The sequence below is a fragment of the Zalophus californianus genome, chromosome 1 (genome assembly GCF_009762305.2).
Source record: "Zalophus californianus isolate mZalCal1 chromosome 1, mZalCal1.pri.v2, whole genome shotgun sequence".
NCBI lineage: Eukaryota > Metazoa > Chordata > Mammalia > Carnivora > Otariidae > Zalophus > Zalophus californianus.
The window spans coordinates 109,685,281-109,711,643 of NC_045595.1; the positions used below are offsets into that span (position 1 = coordinate 109,685,281).

At 41.3% G+C, this 26,363-nt stretch overlaps 1 protein-coding gene across 4 annotated transcripts in view; it reads right to left on the reverse strand.

Moving 5' to 3' along the window:
* The window catches only part of PLCH1 (phospholipase C eta 1), a 201,259-nt gene that overhangs the window by 147,010 nt on the left and 27,886 nt on the right, over nucleotides 1-26,363 (reverse strand). For all 4 annotated transcript variants that reach the window (XM_027586973.2, XM_027586971.2, XM_027586976.2 and 1 more), the window contains exon 2: nucleotides 24,069-24,187. In XM_027586973.2, coding sequence (XP_027442774.1) covers nucleotides 24,069-24,147 — 79 coding nt within the window. In that variant the 5' untranslated portion in view covers nucleotides 24,148-24,187. The remainder of the gene's footprint in view (nucleotides 1-24,068; nucleotides 24,188-26,363) is intronic.

Genomic DNA, 26,363 nt, shown 5'->3' on the forward strand with positions numbered 1-26,363 from the left:
AAAAAAAAAGGCAAAGAAATCCTCAGCAGCCCCAAGAACTTGGCTCATGCTGCCCTTTATGGCATGATGAGATCTTCACAATTCAGGCTTTACAGTGTGGAGAAAATAAATCCGTGAGATATGATTATAGAACTTTGTCCCAAAGTGAAAAGCACAGCCAGATAAGAGCCAGGGAAGCATCTGCTCAGGGCTGCCGCTATTGTGGGAGTGCAGGCGCTGTGACTACTTTGGGTATGAGATGTGCATGCTTAGTGCAGGGCTTAAAACCCTCCAGGCATTATGCACATTTAATGTCTGGGAAGTGTAGTTCTTTAGCCTTCAAAGAAACCCTCCTCACCTACAGAGGCCATTGAGAAACACTGATTACCATGGTAGTGACGCAGGCTGAATGCAGAAAATGAACATGCACACACGCAGAGACACACAGAAGCGCGCACACAGACACGTACGCTCTCAGAAGCAAACATCACTCCACTGGAGGCAAAACCAATCCATTCAAAAATAAGCTATCTGTGGTCCTCTACACAGTACACTACTTTGGTACCAGTCCGGGTGAGCACATATTATTTTTTGATAGCGCTGATGCTTTTCCTTGATTTTTGTCCTTATTCCACACACAAACATAGCCATGATTACAGAAGAGACTGGAATGTTTCCAATTTAGAATGAAAGAGGTTACAGTTTCTAAATACTTGGGCAGTGATGGCTACTTCTCAGGTAAGAATCACATCCCTGTGGGCAAGTTAAGTAGCAAGAATGGGTCTGAAAAAGCCAGTTTTTAGTGAATGAACTAGCATATTATTAAAGTACAATTTTCCCTAAAATATACAAAAGCATTTATTTGCACATTTTAGAGAGATAGGTAGATAGAGAAAGAGGCAGGGCATGTCTTTCATAAGCAATTTACTGTAGTCTTGCATTTAAGAGTTGTAACTAGGTCTCTCCATCCTGAGCATTAACTCCCTTCCTCCCAGAATTCTCTCATAGCAATGCCTCTTGCCATTTCCTTCTACCCGGCTTCTGCTGAGCCCCTGACAATTCCAGCACCACCTATTCTGCAAATGTCAGCATTAACCCCTCTACTCCACTCCCATCAGGACCACCCAGCCCAGACCACTATCCCATCCCTCTCCCCTGAGGTATCATGCTCTACCCCACTTCCCATTCACCTGTTTCCCAATTGGCATGCCCCTCATCCAATTTGCAAACCCCACTGTTTACTCTTAAATCCTCTGAGAAATATGAATGTCAAAGATGTGTGTGTGAGTGTGCATAATTAGGATATCCTTCTTGCAAGACTGCATCAGATACACACACACACACACACACACACACACACACATACAGCTATACAAAATAGTTAAGAGTTTAGGAGCCCATCTACCTGCATTCAAATTCTGACTCTGCCACCAACCATCTGTGTGACCTGGGGCAAGTTACTTAAATGGTCTGATCCTTGATTTCCTTATTTGTACCACAGGCATAATAATAGTTCCCACTTCAAATGTTATTGCAAGAATTTAATACTCATAAAGTGCTTAGAATCAATTATTTTGTATTATCTTTATCATACCATGGTTATTAGTCTTGAAATCCTTTACATCAACCTAGAAATGCAGTGGAGTTCATTGTTTAATCTGAACGAACCAGTACTTTAAATGTAGAGTGGTACCCCCAAATTCGAGGTATCTCAGAAATACCCACTCCTGTTAAATAGTTCAAATGATTAATACTCCCAGGTAACCTTATACAAAAAGACACTAGTGTTCCCAAGACACAAAATGAGTGCCAAATGATGGGTTTCTAGTTCCTCTGACTTGCCAGAAACAAGGCTACCTGAAAAGCAAAAGGCATCTTTTGGTCAACTTCTCAGTCAGTCCAGAAAAGAGAGGGAGATCCAAGTGCTCCCAGTGGAGCCTGGCGAACCTCCCCTTTCCTTTTCTTCCAAAGATTCCCCACCACAATCCTGGGAGAGTCAGGAGAGAGAAAGGGAGCAAACTGCTTCTCCCCTTCCTCATCCACAGGGAGTCTTCTCCCAGGAGCTTCCTCATGCTTCTTGCCCTCTAGCCATCAAAGCTCCCCAGGCTCCTCCCTGGAAAGGCTGACCTATGGCTCAAACATGAAGCCCAACACCACAGCGATGGGCAGTGCCTCAGGTTTATCCTGAATGGCAGGGTGAGCAAGCAGGTGGATGAGCCTTTAGAAAGCAGGCATGGCCCCTGAATATGCATTTGACCACCAAGGAAAACTCATGGATTTTTGAGAGTCCAGAAATATCTACACCATATTATATATCCAATTCTTCAGCAGCAGCAAGTAATTCTCTGTGTAGCCCATTGGAAAGACTCATACTGAAACACCTACTCTAGGGTCGGCAGAGACACTGGATGACTGACACGTCACCGCTAGTTACTCCCCAGAGTTCTCCCAGCAGAAGGTCGTGTATAATGTCAAGTCTAGGTCAACAGGCTTTCAGGGTCAAAGGAAGCACCGGGTCACCTCAACAACCACACAGCTTTGGAATGTTTAACTTCTTACCTGAAATCCTCATTTGAAAAGATTGGGCTTTTTCCAGAGTAGTTCTAGCACAGTACTTGGCATGTATAATAGGTATCTCATAACCCCTCATTAGCTGTCTCTATTTCTAACCATTAGACCTACTAGGGAATTATCTTCCACCAATCAGGTGAAAGAGAAAAGTGTCTCTGAGTTCAGCTTGTCAGTTTACAATGAGTGAAGGACTTTAAACCCCATCTGACAGCAATGTCCTTACCTTTCACACCTGAGTTCTGCTTCTGATTTCTCACAGACACATCACAGAGTAACAGGCTACAGCATGGGCTTCAGAGTCAGATGGAGGAAAATGTAAGTTCCAGCTTTGTCCCTCATTCACTGCATGATCTTGGGGAAGTTTATGGGTAGGGTGGCCAGATAAAACAGAACACCCAGGTAAGTCTGAATTTCAGATAAACTTCAAATAATTTTTTAGTGGAAGTATGTCCCATGCAATATTTCCTGTACTTTTATTTGTTAAATCTGGCAACCCAATGGAAGCGGGCCTCTCTGAGCCTAAATAGCCTCATGTGGAGACTGCAGTACCCACCTCATAGGCTATTTCTGAAGAGAAAATGAGCTAGTATAGGCCAAGAGCCATTTCCCAGGGCCTGGACAAATAAGTATTCACAACCCAGAAGTTAAGTGAATGGCCACTCCAATCACTGGTTGGATAGAACTTTATTTAATCAAGTCACACGCTGAAGAGGTGATACACTATACCATCTCCGCACATACCTTAATCTCACCAGTCACATAACTCCAAACTGAGACCAACTCAGGGCACATGTTTGCCCCGAGACCCCCAAGTCCAATTAGAAAACCTACTGACAGAAACATGGGAGCCACATCACTTTGTGAGGCAATTATTATAAAAGCTACCATTTACCAAACACCGTAAACATTACCCTCTCTACTCTTATGAAAATTCTGCAAGGAGATATATTAGTACTCATATTTTAAATTTAGATAAGGAAACAGATTCAAGTTGGACACGATGTCCAAGACTGCACAGCTGTGCTAGAACCAGGCTTCAAACTCAAGCTAACTCCAGGGTCCAGATCCTTCCCACCGGCTCGATGCTTCAGGTCATGAAAACCATCTACAAGATTTCAGACTGAATTCAGAATTCCTCAATCTTCCCAGTTAGAGAATATTCCCACAATGGCAGATGTTAGGACCTCTGGCTTGGGAACACAGAGAGGCTGAGTTAGCAAAATTGTCTGGAAAACCATAATCTCAAATTAGCCATTCAATTTTTAAAGCACAGTCACAGTTTTATCTGCATTCAAAGCAGTACAAAAGCAAGAGGTGAGCAGAAGTAACTTCACAGTGAAAGAGCCTCTGGGTGGTGCCCAACCACACCCTTCCACGGACCCTGTCCTCCAGCCCCTTAACTCAAAGCACCTCGGTAACTTAGTGAGGAGTTGATTTCACAGGACCTTTCACACACTGTTGATAAATTGTAAATTAAGAGCATAAATTTTAATATCAGAAATAATCAGAAATATAAAAATGTATATACAAGAATATTTCATTAGTACTAGTTATTACAATTACTGCCAACAATCTAAGTGCCAATCAACAAGGGAATGATTAATAAAATATGTATTCATATTTTAGAATACTATCTAGCCATTAACAATGTTTGAGACATTGCCATTACCTGGAGAATGTCTGACATTCTATATGAAAAAAAGGATACAAACTAAATATACAATATTTTAATTATGTAAAATATTTGTATATAGAAAGAGAATGAAGGACTAGAAAATATATGAAAAAGATTAACAATGAGATCTCTAGGTATTTTTCTTTTCTTCTGAAATTTAACTATATTTTAATTTTTTAGAACCAGCATTTACTTCTTTTATTCAGGGGAAAAAAATACCATTTTTTAAAGTCTAGCCAGTTTAGTAATTCTCAACTAGGGAGGAAATAATCCCTTCCCACTGGTGTATTGAAATGATGGAGAACTTTATTTGAGAATTACTGACATTTATGAAGCACTGACTATATTTCAGACACCTCTCCTAGCATTGTACATACTTTATTTAATCCTTACAATGCCCATATGAGTGAATTAAGTATAATCCTTTCTCTAGTTTCCAATGTAGAAACTGAGGCAGAGGGAAGTCAAGTAACTTCCTTGAGCTGGCCCAGCAAATGAGTGATAGACCTGAAATTTGAATCCCCACAGTCTTCAGGGCCAGTGTTCTTCACCAGATAAGGTAGTCTGGAGATCTCGAGCATATCATTTATATCCTGCAATCTATTTTTTCATCTGAAAGTCTCCTAGAGCACCAAAGAGAATTACTAGAACTTAATTCTTTTTATGAAATTTCACAATGCACTCAACTACACAGGAAACCCCAAATCCTCAATATACTATAGCAAAATCACCAATGTAACTACACAGACAAATGAAACCCCAACAAGAATCCTACACATACATACAAAATCAACGAGCTCCAGGGAGAGACATGCTCTCAGGATGAGCAAGCCCACTGGCTTTCATAAAACAGAGGGTATCTACCTATCCGCTGTGGCATTGTTCTGTCTGAGCCTCCCTTCTTCACCCCAAGCTGGTTCAGGTCATTCTGGGGACACTGGGCAGCAGTCCTTCATCAAAATCCCCTGACCACTCAGGGCTATCTGTACTTACTAGCCCTCCCGAGCAGTATCTGGCCCTGAAGTAAGTGCAGCACCATCCAATTACTTGGTATATGTGAATCACAGAGATGAAAGAACAGCTCCCTGAAGGGTAGAGACTTTTGCCCCCGAGTTTCTGTGTGATAGCACCGGAAATCTCCTCTCAGTTTATATTTACAATGGACTCAACTCACTAGATGAAAGCTGCTGCAGTCATTGCAGGCTTGAGGTTAAATGGATTAAAAACAGTAAGGCTCATGTATCAACTCAAACACACCAGCACAGTACACACCTATAGCCTATTCATCACCAATGCATTTAAGGAAATCATATTATAGGAAGCTCCGAAACCCCTTTCAGGACTATCCCGGAAAATTGCTAGAACTTTTGCATCAAGTGCCATGGAACAAAATGGAACACTACCGTGAGTTCATTTTCAAAGAAAAAGTTAAGCGCTCCTCAAAGGTGTATGCAATGTACTTAAATGCCCAATGGCAGAAATCATGATAACCTTGCCACTGCTGCATGGTCCTTCATAGTCTACCCCTTACAAAGTCCTTTCAGGAACAGATGCCTCCGTGAACCTGACAACAACTGTATGAAGTGGGCAGAAGCACCACGATCATCTGGCCCCCATAGATGAGGAAGCTGAGCCTCAGAGACTCTTCATGACTTGCCCAAGATCACAAAACTAATGTTGCACAACAGTACAGGGGCCGGGGGTTACCTGAAACTGGGCTTTCTAATCCAAACAGCGTTCTTCCCACATACCTTGTATACAGGCTTAACATTATTGCCAGCAAGAACTAATTGCTAGCCAACAGAGTATAACCAGGAACTGTAAACCCAGTGTACTACAAAAATGCCACCTGAGAACCAAGGAAGAGCTGGAGGGGTACAGGTGTCTCTCCAATGACTGCTTAACTATGCTGAGAATGTCGGAAACAAGGGTTCTATCTAGACAGCAGGCTCCCCATGGCTGGTTTATTCATCATGGGAGAGAGAGAGCTACATATTCTAATGATATGGAACATGTCCTATAGATCACACATGCTTGTCAAATAAACCAGTTTGGCCTCCTCCTTCATTAAAAACTTGACACGCATCAGTGGGCAGTAATTGCTACACATTTTTAAGCATCCGAATCCCAAAACAAACTAAGCATTACCCATATTAAATATTACTATGTTCCACAGGACAAAGATGATCCACTCTTTGGCCGACTGCCTCTTTGAAATGATGCTTCCTTGATGATTTATTGATCTCCCCTTCAAGACCCTTGGCGTTAAAATTAAAAGTTCTCATTTTTTTTTGAAAGATGACTATCGGTCATGTCGCTTTAAATTTCATAGGTTAGCATAAAATTTCACAGGCACATCACTATCAGTTTGATGGAGATGTCAATATAATTCAAAATACAATCCTTGGTCGGCTCAGAGCTTGATGTCAGCTTGAGCCAACCACACAAACAACAGAGACCTTCCGGGCAAAATTTTATGCACAGGCCCTGTTATAAGCCCAGGAGCTCACCGCCAGTGACACTTGCAGCACTCGAAAGGTTTTCAGTAGAGACTGGGAAAATGTGAACATTCAGTTGACATTTGAGTTGCGTGAACACATATCCAGATATAAATAAAGGTATCCAGACTTTATAAATCAGCATCAATTGCTTTAGGTATCTACCATCAGTTCTGATCAGTGTTAATTATAACATCAACAGAGGAGAATTAACCAGAGATAGGTAGGCACATGGGAATCTCTAATAGTTGTTGACAACGACATATACTAACACAAGTATCTTCCCTCGGGGCTGAAGCTTTAATTAAATGCTCAAAACTTAAGGAGTGACATATTCAAACTCCCCCATAGCACTCAGGAGGCACTTGTACCCTTGAACAGAGGAGCCCCTTTACCCCCACCTTGGGAGGAGGGGCTGGACAGAGGGAGCCTGAGAGTCCAGAATAAACCCGAAGTACTTGTACTCTCCAGCACTCCAGCTAAAGCAGGACTGTTTGCTTATGTAATAACCGTGCTTCTGCATAGCTGATATTTTCATGGATGGCATTTCACATGCCTTCATCTGACATCTCTGGGTTTAATAAAAAAGTAAATGATATTATCTGCCCAGGCTTGGCTTGGTTTATAGTCAGTTAAAAAGGGATTACAATACGTGCATTCAAATGGGAGGCACGCGTGGTTATCATAATACAAACCCCCTTATCTGGTAATCCTGAAGCCCAGAACGATGCATATACAGATTGGTCCCATGAGGAGTGCAAACACGAAGATAACCATGGAAAAGAAGAGTGGGGGAAAGGGGAGAAGGAGATTCTAGCTGATGAGACGACCTCCCTCTAAACAAGGCTCTGCTGAGTACAAGAGTGGAGAACAACTCATAGCCCCTGACTGCAGTCAGAGGACAGCTCAGGCCAAAGAGCCAGCAGCCACATCTCCGGAAAGTCTCCCAGGCCAGCCAAAGCCAAGGCCTGGCTAAGGAGGGACCAAACTGCAAGGCTCATTCTGCACAGGGAGCTGACCCCAGCCCAAGCCGCCTTCAGGGCTGTTTGCCTTTGTGCTGCTGATCAGAGACTCTCCTGAGAAGAAGCCCAGCAATTTAGGAAGAAAAAGAGAAACAGCCTGTGGTACCAAATGAAGGTAGAGTTCCTGAGGAGAAAAGGAGCAAGGACAGTTCCAAATGCACTCCATGCCCCCACGGTGCGGGGAGAGGTGGGGGCATGGAGTAGTTGAAAGCGATGTGACAGCCATCGGATATGGAATCAAAAAGACTGAAGTTCGAATCTCCATCCCACCAGGTAGCTCAGCAACCTGAGCCGAATTATTTTAAATCCCTCTAAGCCTCAGTCTCCTTATCGACAACACTACCTACAAAATCAGATTCAGAAGTTCCTAGCCCAGTACACAGGTACGCTAGGCAGGACCAGCTACATAATCTCCAGGTCCAGTGCAAAATGAAAATATGAGGCTTTTTTCTTTTTTTTTTAAAGATTTTATTTATTTATTCAGAAGAGACAGAGACAGGCAGAGGGAGAAGCAGGCTCCCCGCTGAGCAGGGAGCCTGATGCGGGACTCGATCCCAGGCCCCTGGGATCATGACCTGAGCCGAAGGCAGACGCTTAACGACTGAGCCACCCAGGTGCCTGAGGCTTTTTTTCCAAAAATAAAGAATTTCAAGGTGGCAACAGCAAAGCATTAAAGCAAGCACAGATCACACACATGCCAGGCCAGCCCCAACTCTAGTCTTTATGATGCCACAACATTTTCTCCACGTTTGCTAGTTTCCTACCCTCGGGTCTGTTTCCCTGTAGAGATCAGATTTAAAAAAAAAAAAAAAAAATTCAAAAATAAAGGACCTTAAAAAAAATTTAAAGGACCTTATCAGTTTTAAATTTACTTATGTTGATAACTGTGCCATGATTATATAAGGTAATGTCCTTATTCTTAGAACATATACACTGAGGTATTTAGGGGCAGAGGACCATGAGGTATGTAATTTATTCTCAAATTATTCAGAAAAAGTAATTTTGTGCGTGCGTGTGTGTAAGGAGTGAGTGTACAAGTTTGTAATGATAAAGCAAATGATGTAAAGGTTAACAGTAAGTAAATCTGGGTAAAGATATATGAAGTTTCTCTGTTGTATTCTTATTCTTGCAGCTTTTCAGTGAGGATAAAATTATTTCCAAAGAAAAAGTGTCCATCACATAAAGGTCCCATGTGAGCTTGGGGGGAGTAGAGAAGGAGGAGGAGAGGAACAGCAAAGGAGAAGCAAGGCTGTAAACTCTATACAGACAGGGACCATTTCTACTTTGTTAACTGCTGAATTCCCAGCACAGAACCTAGGTCAGCACACATTTAAGGCAGGAAGCAGTAAAGGAAGCAACATCCTGTGCTCAAACTAGCTTGGGGAATAAGGACCTGGGGCAGGAACAGATGGTTGATAGTTGCACCAGCATTTGGGAACAAGGAAGCTGCCTCCATTTAGCATGAGACCAAGAACTGCGTGACTATAGGCACACCATGTGGCACGGTATGTACCACACCCTGCACCAGAGACTTGGTTCTTACCATTTGCTGACAGTTCAGGTAAACTCCCCTATGGCCCACCATTTCACCTTCCCAGGCCTTAGGATCCTCACTGACAGAATGCAGGAGGTTACTAATTCATTCACTTACTGGACATCTCTTACATGCCGGGCCCTAAAGTCATGTTCCCAGTTCTCTAGAGCTTTCATTCTAGAAGGATCTCACCAACTGGCTGTGTTAAATAATTTCCTTGAGGTTCTTGAGGTCTTTTCCAGCCCTGTAAATTCTATACAACAATTGCAGGGCTTTTAGTTCCAAAATACCACGAATATTATGGTACAACCACTCTCTAAAGTACTCCTAGGGGCGCCTGGGTGGCTCAGTTGGTTGAGCGACTGCCTTCAGCTCAGGTCATGATCCTGGAGTCCTGGGATCGAGTCCCACATTGGGCTCCCTGCTCAGCGGGGAGTCTGCTTCTCCCTCTGACCCTGTTCCCTCTCGTGCTCTCTCTCTCTCATTCTCTCTCTCTCTCTCAAATAAATAAATAAAATCTTTAAAATAAATAAATAAATAAATAAAGTACTCCTAGAAAAATGCATACTCTCCTAAAGGTGAAAATATATTCAAGATGGCCTATGTTTGACTTTTAAAAAAAAAATGTACACATGGGCAGTAAAATGCTTGGGAGCATACACAAATAAGCCTTCTGCCCATAATCAAGTTGATTTTTGGCTGCCAAAATTCTCGTTCCTTGACAAGGTATACAAATAGTAAGAATTTCAAAAATCTAATAAAACTCTGTAGCTAAAAAAAAAAATTACAAAACATAGAAATACTTTTCAAAGCCATAAATTTATCAATGAGAAAGTAACTATGAAGTATAGATTAATGATTAGTATTAAAATTAAAACATCAAAAGTATTTTAATTTTCTGCTTCATTAGTTCTCCTCATTCACAGTCAACTAGCACAAAAATGGTTACAAAGGCTAATTTTGTTAAAGACCTTGGAGAAAAGAGGATAGAATTGCTCCTTCATGAATACTAAAGATGATAAAATAAGAAAGCAATAACATTTTATCACTTTACATAAATTAATCTAATTTAGAAATAAAATAGTACTATACTTTATGCAGAACTGGTTACGTATCCAAGAAAAAATGTTATATTACTAGTATCATGGTACCTCTAGTTACCAGATATTAAACACATCTGCACTGATTTATATAATTTAGGACAAATGGTAAGGGATAGGGGATCAAAAATATAATTAAAGATTCAGAATAAGAGGCTTATGAGAATATTATTTCCCAGATAGATTCTCAGGAGCTAAAATAGGAGCATCCATGTATGAAAGTTGGAATCAAACACAGGCTGCAAGTTGAGATACTAAATATTTGTCCTTCAAAAACCATCCTCCTGACACAGACATAATTCAACAAAGATCTGGATACTCCGTTATTTTCTGGTAGATGCAAAGAGGGCCCACCTTAACAAGTTAACTTCCACAACTAAAGGCCATTCATCTGTGGTTGTTACAGAGCAGCAGCCTTAAAAGCTTTATCCTTAGAAATGAAAAATGTTCTAAATGTCCTTTGGATTCACAGAATCAACACTTCACCAGATCATAAATTACCAGACAGTGAAATCATTACTTGATCTAAATGCTACATGGATTATATTACTCTGTTTGTAAAGTTCAGCACCTGACTCCCCACAGAGAGTTCATAATCATTTATTAGCTATGAAGACACACACAAAAGTCAGTTGGAGGCCACCAGTTGGGGACAGCCCTGTGTCATGGAACCCTGCTGCCCTCAGCGATGGGCCAAACAGGGCCAATGCCCAGAACATTCTGCCCTGTAGCAGTTCTGCAATGAATATCTTCATACTCACCTGGCCAATACACAGAGGCTTTGAAATGCTTTCAGGTAAAATTCCTTTTATGTCACAATATTCCAATGCTATAAAGATCTAGCCATTTCCAATAATCAGAAAATGCAGAGATTTATAAGATTTATCCCACAGAAAATCCACTTAGCATTTCATAATATGTAGCTCAGATCATAAAGGCTGGTTGAGGTGGAATGGCAAAAGGTTGGCATTTAGAATTAACTCTGCCAATAGGTGATTGGTAAGAGTATGCACCCCAGTCACCTTCTTATCTATAAAAGGAGACCAGTTTTAGGCAGAGGTTTACATCAGATTACTTTGAAATGTGGTAAAAACTAAGGACTGTGTTCATAGAAGGAGGAACAAATGTATACGTATATACATAAGAGTGTTCTGAATAATGTTCAGTGATTTCACTAATGTTCTAAAGCCCAGTTACGGGTTCAGTTTGGAATCCTTCAATCAGATGGCTTCCCAAGTCCTTTCTAGTTCTGATGCATCATGCATCATTGCAGACCAGGGTACTGTTTATGTCCTTAGCTGTACCTTCCGAGGTTTTAGACATAGGAGGTTCACATTTTTAAGTCCATTCTACAAAGCAAATTACCTGGGCATTTATAGCCCTCATGTCTCCCACTTGGAAATCTGAGCATTGGGATAGCATCTGGGGCTTCTGTCTTTAGCTGTCCCCCTCACACACAAGTTTCTACCCTCTAAATGTGTTGTTTGGTGGGAAACAGTTCTTCTCTGCCCCCTAACTGCCTCCCTGTTCTCCCTGTTCCTTGGAAGTAGGAACCAATTCCCTCAGGCTCAAGGGCTCACACCCAAGCCCAGTGGATCTCTCAGAGAAGTGTTGCTTACACTTCAGAGTGTCTACAAACCACCTGGGAATCTTGTTCAAATGCAGATTCCAATTCAGTAAGTACCCGGTGGGACTCAAGAGTCTGCATTTCCACAGGCTCCCAAGGACTGCTCCAGTTCATACCAGTTCCCAGCCCCCACACACAGTACCCTAATAGCCCTTCTCAGGCTGAAGGCAACTCACATTGGTTCCTCTGTGGAGTCCTTTAGTGGCCTCTAAAGGGTCTTGAAGCTCTCCTAAAACACTCAAACCCACACCCTGAGTTGCTTTAAAAGAAACAAGTTTGTATAACACATCATTGTATCACAATAGAGAAAACCCGGATTTCAGAGGCCGACAAACCTGGGTTTGAACACCATCATCTAACAATGTGTTTTGTGGCGAATTATTGACCTCTCTGAGTTTTATCCGTGAAACTGTCTTGTTGAAAGACTCAAGAGAGGTAAGCTGGTAAAGCAACCGCCATCGCCAATCCTCGTGGCGACTGTGATTCAGGATCAACCCTAAAATTTGCTGATGGTGCCCCAAGAATATGCCAATGTAGAATCCCACTGATTCTTCCTGACTAGGTCTAAACTGGGTTATCTTAACATCAGCCCCAAATTCCTCTCTGTGTCCCCCACACAACCCCATGTGCAAAGAAGGAGGTATCATGCAACATAAGAGTAATCTAAGACAAGCTTTTTCCTTTCTAACTCTGAAATTTCTAGGAATAACAAAGGGGTCCTGAGCATTAGTTTTCTCACCTGTAAAACAGATGTCTGACAAAGTCTGCCTCCTACAACAAAATGTGTGCGATCCTCGACGCCTCTAGGTTCCCCTTTCACCAAGGTAGACCCACAGACCATTTTAATGACACTCGGGGTTACTTCTGATGTACTCCAAATGATGGTACTGTTCCCCCAATTCCTGTGTTTCATGTTTATTTCTGTATCAATTCTTAAATTATTCTGCTGTGAACTGTGTAGTCCTCATCATGGATTAATCAAAACAAAACACCATTTTTATGTTCTTTGTTGCCTTCCCGAAGTATTTCTGTTCACCTCCAGGAGGCCATGGATAACATTGTGAGATCAGTTAATGCTGAAAGGTTTATCTTTGTTTCATGTAACAGATCTACTGGCTATGAGACAAACCGCATTTTAAGGACACTAAGAATGCATGATATTAAAAAGAATATGAGGGGTGCCTGGGTGGCTCAGATGGTTAAGTGTCAGCCTTCGGCTCAGGTCATGATCTCAGTCCTGGGATCAAGCACCACATCCGGCTCCCAGCTCAGCGGAGAGCCTGCTTCTCCCTCTCCCTCTGCCTCTCCCCCTGCTTGTGCTCTCTCTGTCTCTGTCTCTGTCTCTCTCTCAAATGAATAAATAAAATATTTAAAAATAAATAAATAAACAAATGGGAAACCTGTTCGGAAAGAAAATACTGATATGAAGGTGAGCATATCACTTGGCCCCTCCATCTGCATAAAAATCAAGGTTTTCATATAAACTAATACCTGATGTAGTTTACTGATCGATGTTTTAGTCAATCAGCAACCTTAGGTCACTGATTCTCACCCCTCCCAGTGCATCAAAACCATTTAAAGATAAACATATAGAGCTATAGGGGTTTATATATATATATATACAGATAAAAATGTAGATATACGGAATGAATGAATGAAGAAGACATCTGGGTCCCACACCCAAGAGATTATTTTACCGGACTGGAGTAGAGCCCAATCATCAGGGTTCTTTAAGCACCCCAGAAGATTCTAATGTATAAACAGAGTTGAGAATTGCTACTTAATCTTTGGTTGTTAAATCATTTTAAGGAAGTGCAGGCATAAAACACATACTGAGGGGTGCCTGGCTGGCTCAGCCGGTAGAGCACCCGTGCCACTCTTGATCTCAGGGTTGTGAGTTCAAGCCCCACGTTGCGCAGAGAGCTTGCTTAAAATAAATAAAATAAAATGAAACACATACTGAGATTATCAATTGTTTTCCCTGTTTCTTTGGTCTTTTCTGTACTCTCCAACTTTCTTACAGTGAGCCTGTATTGCTATCATCATAAAAATAAAGCGAAAAAAAATTTTTAAGAAAACCAGCATCCACAACATCACAAGCATAAATGACGCTTCTCCATTTTCCTGCTTCCTCTATACTCACACTATTTGTATCCAGACTCTTCTTACATGCCCCTCTTCCCGCACTTTTAAGATTTAGTAAAGTATAGGCTATCATAGAAAATAACCATTATCAAACTCATGAATTCTGTGGCTCTGTTGAGACAATATGTATTTGTCACCTTAAGTCTGGGGTTTCCAACCCACCAGAATCTAACTGGCTGCCCAATGGCATCTCCCAGGGAGTTCTAAAACTTCTCCCACACCCTGGCCACACCCCAGACAATTAGATCAGAATCTCGGAGGGCGCAGACAACAGTTTTATACGCTCAGGTGATTCCAATGTGCAGCCGAGGCTGGGAGAACCACTGGCTTTAAGAGTTAATAAATACAAGTCTCCACATCCAGAGATAAGCTCCTGGCAGCTTAAAAGCACAATACCTTGAAATTCTGACACTGGTGTAATTTCAAAGAATGGTCATTTGTGAATATCCATCGATGTTCAATTGCAAGTTGGCAAGGAATAAAAATAGGCACTAAATAATAAATGTGTTCACTGTTCTCCCTTTTAATTGGGCATAAGTCGCCATCTTTTATATTTAAATATGAAAAATCCTAAGAACACTGTGATATGTCACATATTCTGACCAGGATCAGAAATGTGCAAGACGAAATTGGACAAAAAATGTTTTCTCAAATTCTACATTTATCTTACCCAGGTAGGTGTTATTTCTGAGTGACTTTGCTACCTGGAAGTCAGGAGTGTACTCTTCTATTGCTTGGGATTCTTAGATGAAAGGCCTAGATGCTGACCATTTTTCTTGTTTGTAAATCTGAAATAAAAGTGCATTTCCTTAAGTTTTAAAGAAGCCCTATGCTGTTTGATTATTCTTCTCATGTACCCCAGGCCTCCTAGCCTCCTCTTTTACGGAGAAAACTGGTGCTTTTGTTTTGGTGCAGGTCTATTCTATGCTCTTCTGTGGTAAGAATTAGTCCACAGACAACACTCACTTCTGTGGACTGAAGATTTTTCAGACACAGGCAGCAGAGAATTTTAATAGTATGCAAAATACCGCAATTAGGCAGGTTTTACTGATAGTGTTATTTTAATGAGTGAAACCTCCATATTCAGAGTTGAATAAACTCCACACACATATAACCAACATGGAAATTCTGGAAAGTAGTATTAAATGAATTCAAAAAGTCTAAAATTCTTTTAAAGAAATGAGTTTGTCCTTTTCCATTTCAAGGCATTATACATTTGTAATCATCTTTTCTAAAGCACACTAGGATTCTCAGCAGAAGTGGCCTTTTCCTTCTCAATCTCAGGAAGGGATGGTTTATGGGTATTCTTTTGTTCCCCACGGCAAAAGCATGAGTGAAGGAAAGAAGAGGGTCTGCGGCCACAGAACAGATACATTCCACAGCACAAAGATTAAAAGCCAAGCTTAGAGTGCAAAAATAATGAAAGGGTAGATGGTTCTTACCTCCCCTATTAAATGAGTGCATTCATTCAGCAGTATTTTACTGAGCACCTACTATAATGCATGCAATGCATTCTGCTATGTACTGGAAACAGAAGTCAGAAAAGTCTCTATTCTCCTGGAACTTAGCAGGAATGGGGGGACAGAAATTAAACTGGTTTTCATGAAACTGGTTGATTAGAGCAGTGATAAGGCAGTGAGGCAGCCGTGTAGGGTGACAGGAGAGCCTAAAACAGGGGCCTGACGTAGGCAGCGAAGTGAGAAGAGGCTTCTCTGCAGAAAGGACCTTTACTCTGGGGTCTGAAGAACAAGTTGAAAGCCAGACAAGGGAAGAAGAAGTAAGTTTTGGGAGCAAGGAATGCAAAGGTCAGCATAGCTGGGGCCTAATGAGGGAGGGGAAGAGGAAGCTGAGGCTGGCGAGGCTGAGGGGCACCAGGGAAGGAGTTCTGCTTCAGGTGTGTTGAGTCTGAGGACCTGGTCCTCACCACATCAGTGGTGTCAGGTGAGAGGGTGCATCGCGGTATGGAACACCAAGGGGCCCTCTAAGCCAGGGGGTGCTGTTGGGAGTTACCAGCGTGTGGACAGGAGCTGAAGGTGTGGGAGGGTGAAACCACTTCACACTAGGCCATGAGCCTTAAATATGAAATCTGAACATCCCTTTGACACCAAGAGTTTGCACTCGTAATAACCTCAGACATACTTGCTGAGAGAAACGAGTCCTAAGAAAATATAAAGTATCACAGGTCCATTGGGATGACTTCATTTACACAGTATGAAGGGACAAACTGCATTTTTTAACCTCTGTTTTGATAAATGTGAAATAGGAAGGTTTTGTGACTACAGATGCAACCACTAATAATGATTACTGTGGTCCAAGAAAAAAAAACCTGGATCTTTTGTGCAACTAAATTAAACAATTACGTTGCCCTGAAAGAACCCCGAATCTACTCATGGAAAGACATTTCATCCTCCCATCAATCTCTGTGCATATATTAGGCACAGAAAAGACAATTGGGGAAATGAGAGAGCAGGGGAAAATTAATTATAATTATGGAAATGCAGCTTAAAGAACAAAGGCTTAAATTTGTAACACAGGTCTATGGGGAAATAATTCTCATAAGCAACCATTTAAAACGTGAGAAGTCTGCAAATCTGAAGGAAACGTTGACTGTTTATTAGACATGTTATTTCTTCTTTTTAATTTAGTAATCAGAAAATTGGTATTCCCAAGCATAAAGAAATAAAACCATCAAGGGCCTTTCTGCTTGGCTGGACTCCCAACAGCCAGGTTTAAGAGAAAGAACCTGAGTCCAACAGGAAGGGCCCGCCACAGATTTCACTTAAAGGCAACAGGCTCATTGCTTCTAACAACTAAAGCTACATCAAGCTTCAAAGACTGAACGTTGTTACTTCTCGTCCATCTGGGCTTCCCAAATATCCAGACCTCCTGTTTACCATTTTGCACTCTACCCAGATCTTTTCATCCCCTCTGTCATTATGGAATGTGAGTGGCCTCAACATAGAAAGCATGACAAGAAAGAAGATCACAGTGGATTCAATTACCCAGCAAAATCTCCCTATCGTTAGATTCCCTAATGGAGAAAAGAGGCTAAGACATCTCGGCATGGACTTACATATATGAGTCTAGATGATTGCTTGGTTCCCATCAATCCAGCTACATAACCTTGCACAAAGCGAGCACAATGAAGAACACCAGAATCTTTGGGGAAATTAAGTCACCCTAATTCAAAATCTTAGTGGACAAGAACCAGAATGGAGTGACTCTGGAGGGGTCCAAGGAGAACTATCAGGGTTTAGGGGGATAGCATTCCATCCATTCAGAGTCACATTCCCTGATCCCCTATTGTGTGTACAGCCTCGAGCCTGGAGTGGCAGGATGACCCTCTTGAGGACCAAAATCAGAGGAAGTACCCCTCACCCCCAGAAACAAGCAGGGGAAGAGCTACCAAAGAATGATTCAGAGATTTCTTTAGGCTTCTGGAGTCACCCTCTAATAGCGTGAGAAGAGACAAGAGACTACAGTCAGTAGATTTGGGAAGAACAGGCAGAACCTTCACAGCCCACCTCATCCTCCACAGCCCACAGCAGTCTGCAAACTCCTTGTGAACAAACACGGAGATAAGAGAAGGGCAGGGACCAGACAGTTGCCCAGGTGTCCTCGGGGCAAGGGAGCCACGCCTCAGCCGAGGGAATTCGGAAGGGACAATGGGTGGGGCTGGAGGGAGACAGCAGGCCCTCTCCAAAAGAGTCCCTTGGTGAGGCGCCAATTACACATTCACAGAGGATGGACCCAGAGGGAGGCTGGGTCACCTCGCCACCACTGACATACAAACCAGGTGCCTAGGTGTGGCTTCTAGAACTTGGCTTCCCCATCTCTCTTCCTTGTACCAAAATCTGAGGAGCCAGGCCTGAATTCCTCCTCAAGGGGAAGATGTACAGCAGAGCCCCCTGAGCCTCCACCCTCAACCCCCAACAGGCAGCTCAGGCCTGTGCTAGGGGCCAGGAAGGAGATGGGACACAAAGGCGTTTGAGATGAATGTCTTAAATTAGATTAGACCCTCAATAACCAAAAAGTAGACAGAAAGTTACAGAATCCACCCAAAATGTTGCAAAGAGTACTTTTAAAATCATTCGTTGGAGAAAAATTAAACAATTTCTTGAATATGCTACCCTCAGTTGAGAATACGCCATGAACCAGCCACAGATGGAATGCCCATCATAGAGAAGGACAAAAAAGAAATGAACCTCAAATTTCAAAACATAAAGTAAATAGCATTTCATTGAGGCTTTCCTTGAGAATTTTTCTCTAAGTGCAGGAAATGAAGGAACAGCACATGTTCCCAAAAAGCTATAGAATCGTTTTGTTTCATACCAGCTCATATTAAAGGTTATTTCCTTTGTGTTATAACTAGTACATAAGTAGCCACTTTTGTAAGGCTGGCTGTAATTTGTCTCAGACAATGGGAAGAGGAAAGTGCATAAATCAATTTTGTCAGGTAATTAACAGCAAATTCTCCAATTATCCTCTGTTTAAAAGTGGGATGAGGAGAGAAGGTTAAAAATAAAATAAAAAGTTTTTAAACACAAGCACTTAGAAAGAAGTGTTTAAGTCATTTGTCCTAAGTCACAGCATTTTGCTGACATGGCAACTTGATCTTAGAGGGAGAAGTCACCTAAGGCAACCCAGCTGGAGGGCAGCCCCTGCAAGGTGCCACACCTAGGTCAGGCCACACCTGCTCTGCCCAGGCCTTCACTGCCACTGGCATATTTGCAAGGTGCACCAGAACATCATAGACCCGAAAGAATACCTCACTAGATGCTTTCTGCCTTGGTGGCCATCCTTTGGGGGTGAGGGATGCGGGAGGGGAGACTTGAGAAGAGGGCTAAAGAGGAATTGACTGGGCGAGGCTGCTTCCAGAATTACTTCTATTACAATTTATAAAATTTAAATGACTCAATACATTTTCTCCCTTATGGTCTACTTTTTTTTCCCACCCTCTCTCTTAACTCATGCTTGACGTTTTTTGCGTGCAGAGTTACTCTCCAAGAGATAATACTTTTTTTTAAGTAATGTCTATGCCCAATGTGGGGCCTGAACTCATGACCCCAAGATCATGAGTTGCATGCTCTACCAACTGAGCCAGTCAGGCGCTCCCAAGAGGTAATACTTTTCATCTTAATGAAGCTTGCAAAATTTTGACTGTCACTGCATTAATAGTAATTCTATGTGTACTAGTATTTTCTGGACCTAGAAGATGTTTATACAATCATTGGATGGAAAAGCTAAGCTCAGTAATAACACTAATATAAAATCTAGTAGTGCCCCCAAACCCCTAAAGCTGCTGCTAAAATCAAAACATGTTAATAAAACAGCCTCTTTAATGAGAATCATAATTCACTTCTGTGTAATTTCATTGTCCTTTCATATTTACCAGGCAGGATCTGGCATTCTTCCTTCTTTTTCCAGTAAAGATGGAATTCCAGTGTAGGGGGAGTGAACTTGTCCATTCTTCTTTTTTGAATATAAAGACATTTGTGCTGAAAGCTTGCTTATCAGTCCTAATTACGGGTCTCTCCATGGTCAGGAGAACTCATGAGCGTTTATAGGTGCGTGCATGTTTGTGCGCACATGCGCACACACAGACACACACACCTTCTCCCTAAAGAGAAAGGTAACGTTCTGCCAGTGCAAAGCTAACTACAAAGTTTACAATTTTACCTCCTCCTGATCCCCATTTGCCCGCCTTTCCATCCTACACTCTGGACTGTAGGACACTCTCATTCACTACATACCCATCCTCATGTCTGATGACACAAAGATCTCAAGCGTTACTGCTACTGGGAACTTTGGAAGCTGGTGAAACCCTCATTTTAGAAAGAAGGAAACTGAAGATCCCCAAAGGTGACAAAGGCAACACAAGTTAGTAGTGAAACTAGGAACAGAACTAGTCTCCAGGACCCCATCCGAGCCTACTTTCTTTTACAGATTGGTAGTCAAGTTTCTAAATTCACATCACCAAGTAGGCCTCAGGCCAAGAAAGGGAGGTCAGATGAAAGTAACTCATTAAATCAATTAACTAAATGAATCCATTGCATTAGAGGGTTGCTTGAGGCAAAGTAAAAGTACATATAAGGCACTTTTTGAAAAAACGTATTACACACTTAATAAGAGAACTATGCTTCACTTTATCCCTAGGTAGTAAGAGAGACTCATAATTCAGTTCAAAACCTTTCTACTCTAGATTTGTGATGGTCATTCAGAAACATTCAATATAACATGAGAGCAACAGAAATAAATTTCAATATAAGTTGGGATGATACCATAATAACTTATAGGAAAGCAACTAATAATTCTTTCCAACATCACAATTATAATTAACAGTGCATGAAAACAAAAATTAAGTCATCTCTAAATTTATTCTATTAAGGAACTCAAATGTGTGGAAAAACTAAGTGCATAAAAAAATGTATATATTAATTGCAAATACACTGTTTATTGGTTTAAGAATCCGTCCCAGGTCAGAAAAAAACACCACAATGCACTACAAGCAAGAGAAACAGGACACAGTGTAGGTAATTTTCAAATAATAATAACTCATGCAAGTACAATCTATTAAAATAAGATTCAGAGGCACCTGCCTGGCTCCGTTAGTAGAGCATGTAACTCTCAATCTCAGGGTTATGAGTTTGAGCTCCACATTGGGTATAGAGATTGCTTAAAAAGAAAATATTAAAAAAAAAACAAGATTCATACAACACAAATCATCTTTGCCCCAGTTCCCCCCCCCCCATTTCAAAAACAGCAGGTGAATAAAAGCCAAGTACAAAAAACCTCAGCGATTGGCTTCTTCAGTAGGTGCACAATCCCTTTGGATCAATAGATTCCCTAAAAATCTGGGCAAAGGACAGATGAGTGGGAAATAAGAAACAGCTTTTCATAATTCCTATCTGGGTTCCTCACATCACTGAACAGAAATTATGTCAATTCAACCAGGTCATTTTGTCAGCCAATATAGATCATTTCCTAAGTTTTCCCACTATTCCAATCTTACCATTAGGACTGTTGCAAAGACGAAAGAGAAGATAAAACACTAGACAGAAACAGACTATTAACAGTGTTTCTCTTTGGGTTGTGGGATTGTGGGTAATGAAACATACCACCTCCATACTCAGAAAATGAGGGTATGAATATGTTTTATGAACTGCGAAACAGTATACAACTGTTACTTTTTACTTTTTTGTTACTTTTGTTACGAATGTTACTTTTTTACTTTTAAAAAAAAGTAATTTTTACTTTTATTGATCACTGTAGCCCACATAGTCCATTTTCATGTAGCTCTTTTCTCCTCAAACTACTGCTTAAATCTGTATGTAAAGAGTCTGACCAGCACAATTTGCACAGGGAAGTCTGCATAGTCTAAAAGTCTATTATCTTGCAGCAGAAGTGGGCTTTTTTTCTGTTTGCAATAGAAGAGATTTCTCTTTTTGTTTTCATTGATTTGGTTATAGGAGAAGAATTATCAAATAGACAGGGAGAAGCCAAGAGAGTAGGGAAAAAGCATCCAAATGCACATCCCATATTCCAGAAGCCTTTTCCAAAAGATATCCCACATTTCTGACTCAACAGGTCCTGCCCTCTTTCTTCTCTCAGGCACATTCTGAAATCCTCTACAAAGATATTATCACTAGAGCTCCCTTGGCTTAAAATATACCAAGACTTCTCACAGCTCTCCATTTAAGTTAAGTAAGTTCCTATCTTAACAGACATTCATTTTTGCAGAGGTAAATAAAGAGGAAGAGTAGAGGCATCATTCTTTCCTGAATTACATATCCTTAGGCAAAGAAGTCCAAAATGATATTTTACACTATCAGAAATACTTAAAGCTATTGCTTTATCATAAATGAATAAAATCATAATTCTAATTGGCTTTAATCCTTTTAATCTTGGGAAAATCTGGTATCTCTAATTCCTTCCAAAAGAGTAGTTCTAACATGTCAGCAACCAATTCATATTTTAAGTATTCTACTGCCCCCTTGTGTATCTCGTGTTCAGCAAAAAGGTAGCTCACAAAATCCCATCATTTTAATTCTCAGAAGTACTCCAATAGAATCTCAGGTATTAGAACTAGAAACAACCTCGAAATCATCAAGACCAGCATGCTCATTTCACAAGGAGAGAATGGAGCTCTTGAAGGATTATACCATTTGCTCCAGATCATAGCAAAGGCTAGTTAATAGCAGAGCAAATACTACTGAATGGAACTTAAGCCTGAGTGCTAATTTCTCTCCTGAAATGGAGATAGCAGCCTAGAATAAAAGAAATGATGGCATTTTAGAGTTAGAATGATCAGAGTTTGAAATTTAGATCACCATTTCACCACCTCCCTGAGCCTCAGCTTCCTCTTTGTGAAACAGAATGAATAATAACAATTGCAAAGGTGTTGAAAGAAAGCAATACGAGTGTTCATCAAGCCCTCAGCATAATATAGTAATATACTAAGTATAATACAACTATAAAAATACATAGAAAGTTGTTTTTAAATCATTAAAGCCTCTGAGATCTCTGGACAATGGCATTCTAAAATACTATATGAAGGCATTTAAATCTGAACTTTGTCCAAACAGGCACAAAATAAAACTTGAAAAAATACAGCTAGTTTTTCTAATGCCTGTGTTTCTTCACGTATCATATTTACTCTTTTATTACAAATAAAAAATTGTAACAGAAAATACCCCAAAGCAAATGTTGTGTGAGAGAGAGAGATGAAGCAATGATCAGAACCCTTAGCTAAGGTTCACAAAATAAAGCAGAACTCAGGGTCACAGGGTAAGGTCACAACTCCCCTGTCTCTTTCCCTAAGGAGATATTCACCTGCATTCACCACTGCTATGCCAGAAGAGCCAGTCTGGAAAGGTAGAGGTAGAAATTTTAGTTCTGACCTTGCTAATAATTAACTAGGTCAACTTGGGCTAGTCATGTCATTTCTGCTTCCCTTTCTTGACCTGTAGTAAGATAAAGTACGCCTTACCTAGGAAAGTCCTGTAGTGGGGTAGCATAATGAATGTGGAACAAAAAAAATTATAACCTCTGAAGTACTTTAATAAAGTAAGTAAGGCTGAGTTTATCTTAAACTTAATTGAAAGCAATAATAAAGTGTAAGTCTATCACCAAATTGGGGAAGAAACACTAAGCTTGGAAAATCTAAGGCAGCTTAGATTATAGGACTGTTAAACGGCACTTTGATCCCTGGGAAATTTCTCTGTCTACCCTCTACGATTCCCCTGGCTTCTGATGGAGATTACTCCAAAAATCCGGGCCACATGTAAATCTTTGACTCTTAAACAAATTTCATTCAAGGGTATCCTGATAGCGGGATTGACAGACTTATCCCTGACTTTATATCACAAAACACACACCCCAGCAGGGTAAAGGCAAATCATCTTAGTTTGCCAGGAAAAATGAGAAGTATTGATTCCTTTCTGATTTGTGGCTGCAGTAATCCACCCTGAGTATGATAGGTAAGTGCTGTGAATGGCTCTGTTCTGTTTTTATATGTGGCCTGATAGTAGACACACAGCATGCTGGTAACAAGCACTGACTGATGACCCACATATATTAACTGAACATTTACTATGGGTCGAGCCCCCCAAAATTTCAGACATCAGAAAGGGATATTATTGGAGTTGACAGCATAAAAGAGGAAAGGCACTGATCTAAACTAATTTGTAAGGAAGATAGTGGTGACACCATTATGGTTATTGGGGTGGGCACATTGCTTACACCTATAGGGGATGAGATAAGTGGGGCTTCTCAGGCAAATTATCCATAAACAAGTTAACTCAAGCTCTTGGATCAACCCGACGATGACACCATATTTGCATCCGAAGTGCTAGAATAAAAGTGCTGTCAGAAACAAAATAAAAGCTCCAGCCCCACAAATACAAAAGGCAGCTCACCATGAAACACACTGTTGTCCACCAGAAAATGCCTGCGGTACTGCACACAGTTTCTTTTCTCCAAGTTCCAGTAGCTCATTGTCAGAAGATTTCTGGCACAGCATCAAAACCAAATTGCTCTGTCGAGGGAAACAGAATGAGACAAAAATGAAGAAAATGGCAGCCACACGCTCACCCTGGTAACATAATGCATCGGTTACCCAGCTTGATGAGGCAACACAGGCGGCATACAACTTCTCCATACATGGAACTGGAATCCCCTAAGTCCTAAGAAATTTCCCACAAGTCTTCCCAGAGGGTAGAATATCATTTAACGCACCAAAACGGTAGCTTTTTCAAACAGCACCTTTCGGGACTCAGTTATTGCCATCTAAAGGCGGAATAAATCTACCATCGGAGAGTAAGTGGCCAGGACCCAAACCAGCCAAAGCCGATAACTTCTCAGGAAATTTCATCTATAGGAGGGGAGGTGACCATCATTCCCAGTTCCTGAATTTTGGCTCAGTACCCCTCTGGTAGACCATGCAATCAATCCACAGAAATCTTAGAAATTTTAACAGTGTCCATGTAGCCATGGATAAGCCAAACACAGTAACAAAGCTCATCTCCCTCTTTTGGATTCACTGGTGGTCCATTCAGGACCATTAAGGCCTGCATCAGCCCACACTGCACTTTTTGGTGTAAGTAGAACTGGGCACATGTCTCAAGCTGGGTGAATAAGAAGCAGTGCCTACCCCTCCATCAGGCTTGCCCCTCCATAGAGAAACACGATGCTAACTAGAGCAAGAGCTTCAAAAGCAGAGATCTGAGCTGATGAATTAAACTCCTCCAAAAGCTGATGTGCAAAACCCTGAACAAGGCCCCCATTGTTCACAGGATTTGGCTAAAGCAACTTTTCAGAATTCCAGCTTCTTTTCTTGTCACAGAGTAAGGCCAGGCAACACCAAGCGGGGCTGGCAAGAAGGAAAACCCACAGGTGGGAAACGATTTGTTGTCTGTCCTATTAGAACAATCTAGAGTTTTGTAAAGATACTCCAGGATGAAGTCAGACACTCGGTGAAAGAAATAATCAGAACTTTGTCTATTCATCCAGGGAATAATTGGTGAAGACTCCCAAAGCTTTTGCCAGAGCTTCTCCTTGGCTCAAAGGCTCCTTCCTAACCCTCTCCAGCAACAATCTTACCTGACTCCAACCTACCCTACCTTTTCTCTGGCTTTGTGCCTCAACTCCCACTTCTCCTTGCCTCACTCCCACTTAGCGAAGTCGGGCTGTTACTCCTACTTCCTCAGGCTAAAGATGGGGCGCCTGGGTGGCTCAGTCAGTTAAGTGCCGGCTTTTGGCTCAAGTCACGATCCCAGGGTCCTGGGATCGAGCTCCACGTCGGGCTCCCTGCTCAGCAAAGAACCTGCTTCTCCCTCTCCCTCTGCTGCTCCCCCTGCTTGTGTGCTCTCTCTCTCTCTCCCTCTCTCTCTCTCTCAAATAAATAAAATCTTTAAAAAGAATGAGTCCCACAAATCTAAGTTAAAATCACCTACGGATCCAAATGTAAAAGATGACAGCAAACAGCTGATTATTGGAGACAATATCCCCTCCCACCCAATACTGAATACTACAAAGAGCTCTCCTCTAAAAAAGGAGAAAAAAACTACATATATAATGTAGTTATATATGTTCATTAATTTTTTTAAAGTCAACACTGAAATTCATCAAAAATCCTTAAAAATTTAAAGACCCTTCTTCTTCATTCCATGCCCCTCTCTTGGAATGACCACTTTTGTTTGGTGTGTATCATTCCAGTTCTTTTTCTATGCATTTACATATGTATGTATGTATGTATGTATATGTGTGTATGTATAAAATACATATACATACATGCAATTTTAAAGACATCTTTATTTTTTTTTAAATATTTATTTGAGAGAGAGTGTGTGTGCACATGCACAAGTGGGGGTTGCGGCAGAGGGAGAGGGAGACAGAATCCTCACGCCGACTCCCCACTGAGCACAGAGCCTGATGCAGGCCTCGATCCCAGGACACCAAGATCATGACCTGAGCTGAAATCAGTCAGATGCTCAACTGACTGAGCCACCCAGGCACCCCAAAGACATCTGTATTTTTTTTAAAGATTTTTATTTATTTATTTGACAGAGAGAGACAACGAGAGCAGGAACACAAGCAGGGGGAGTGGGAGAGGGAGAAGTAGGCTCCCTGCCGAGCCGGGAGCCCAATGCAGGACATCTGTATTTTTAATAATACCTTTTTGCAAGAATTGGAAATAATTTCAGTGTGATCAA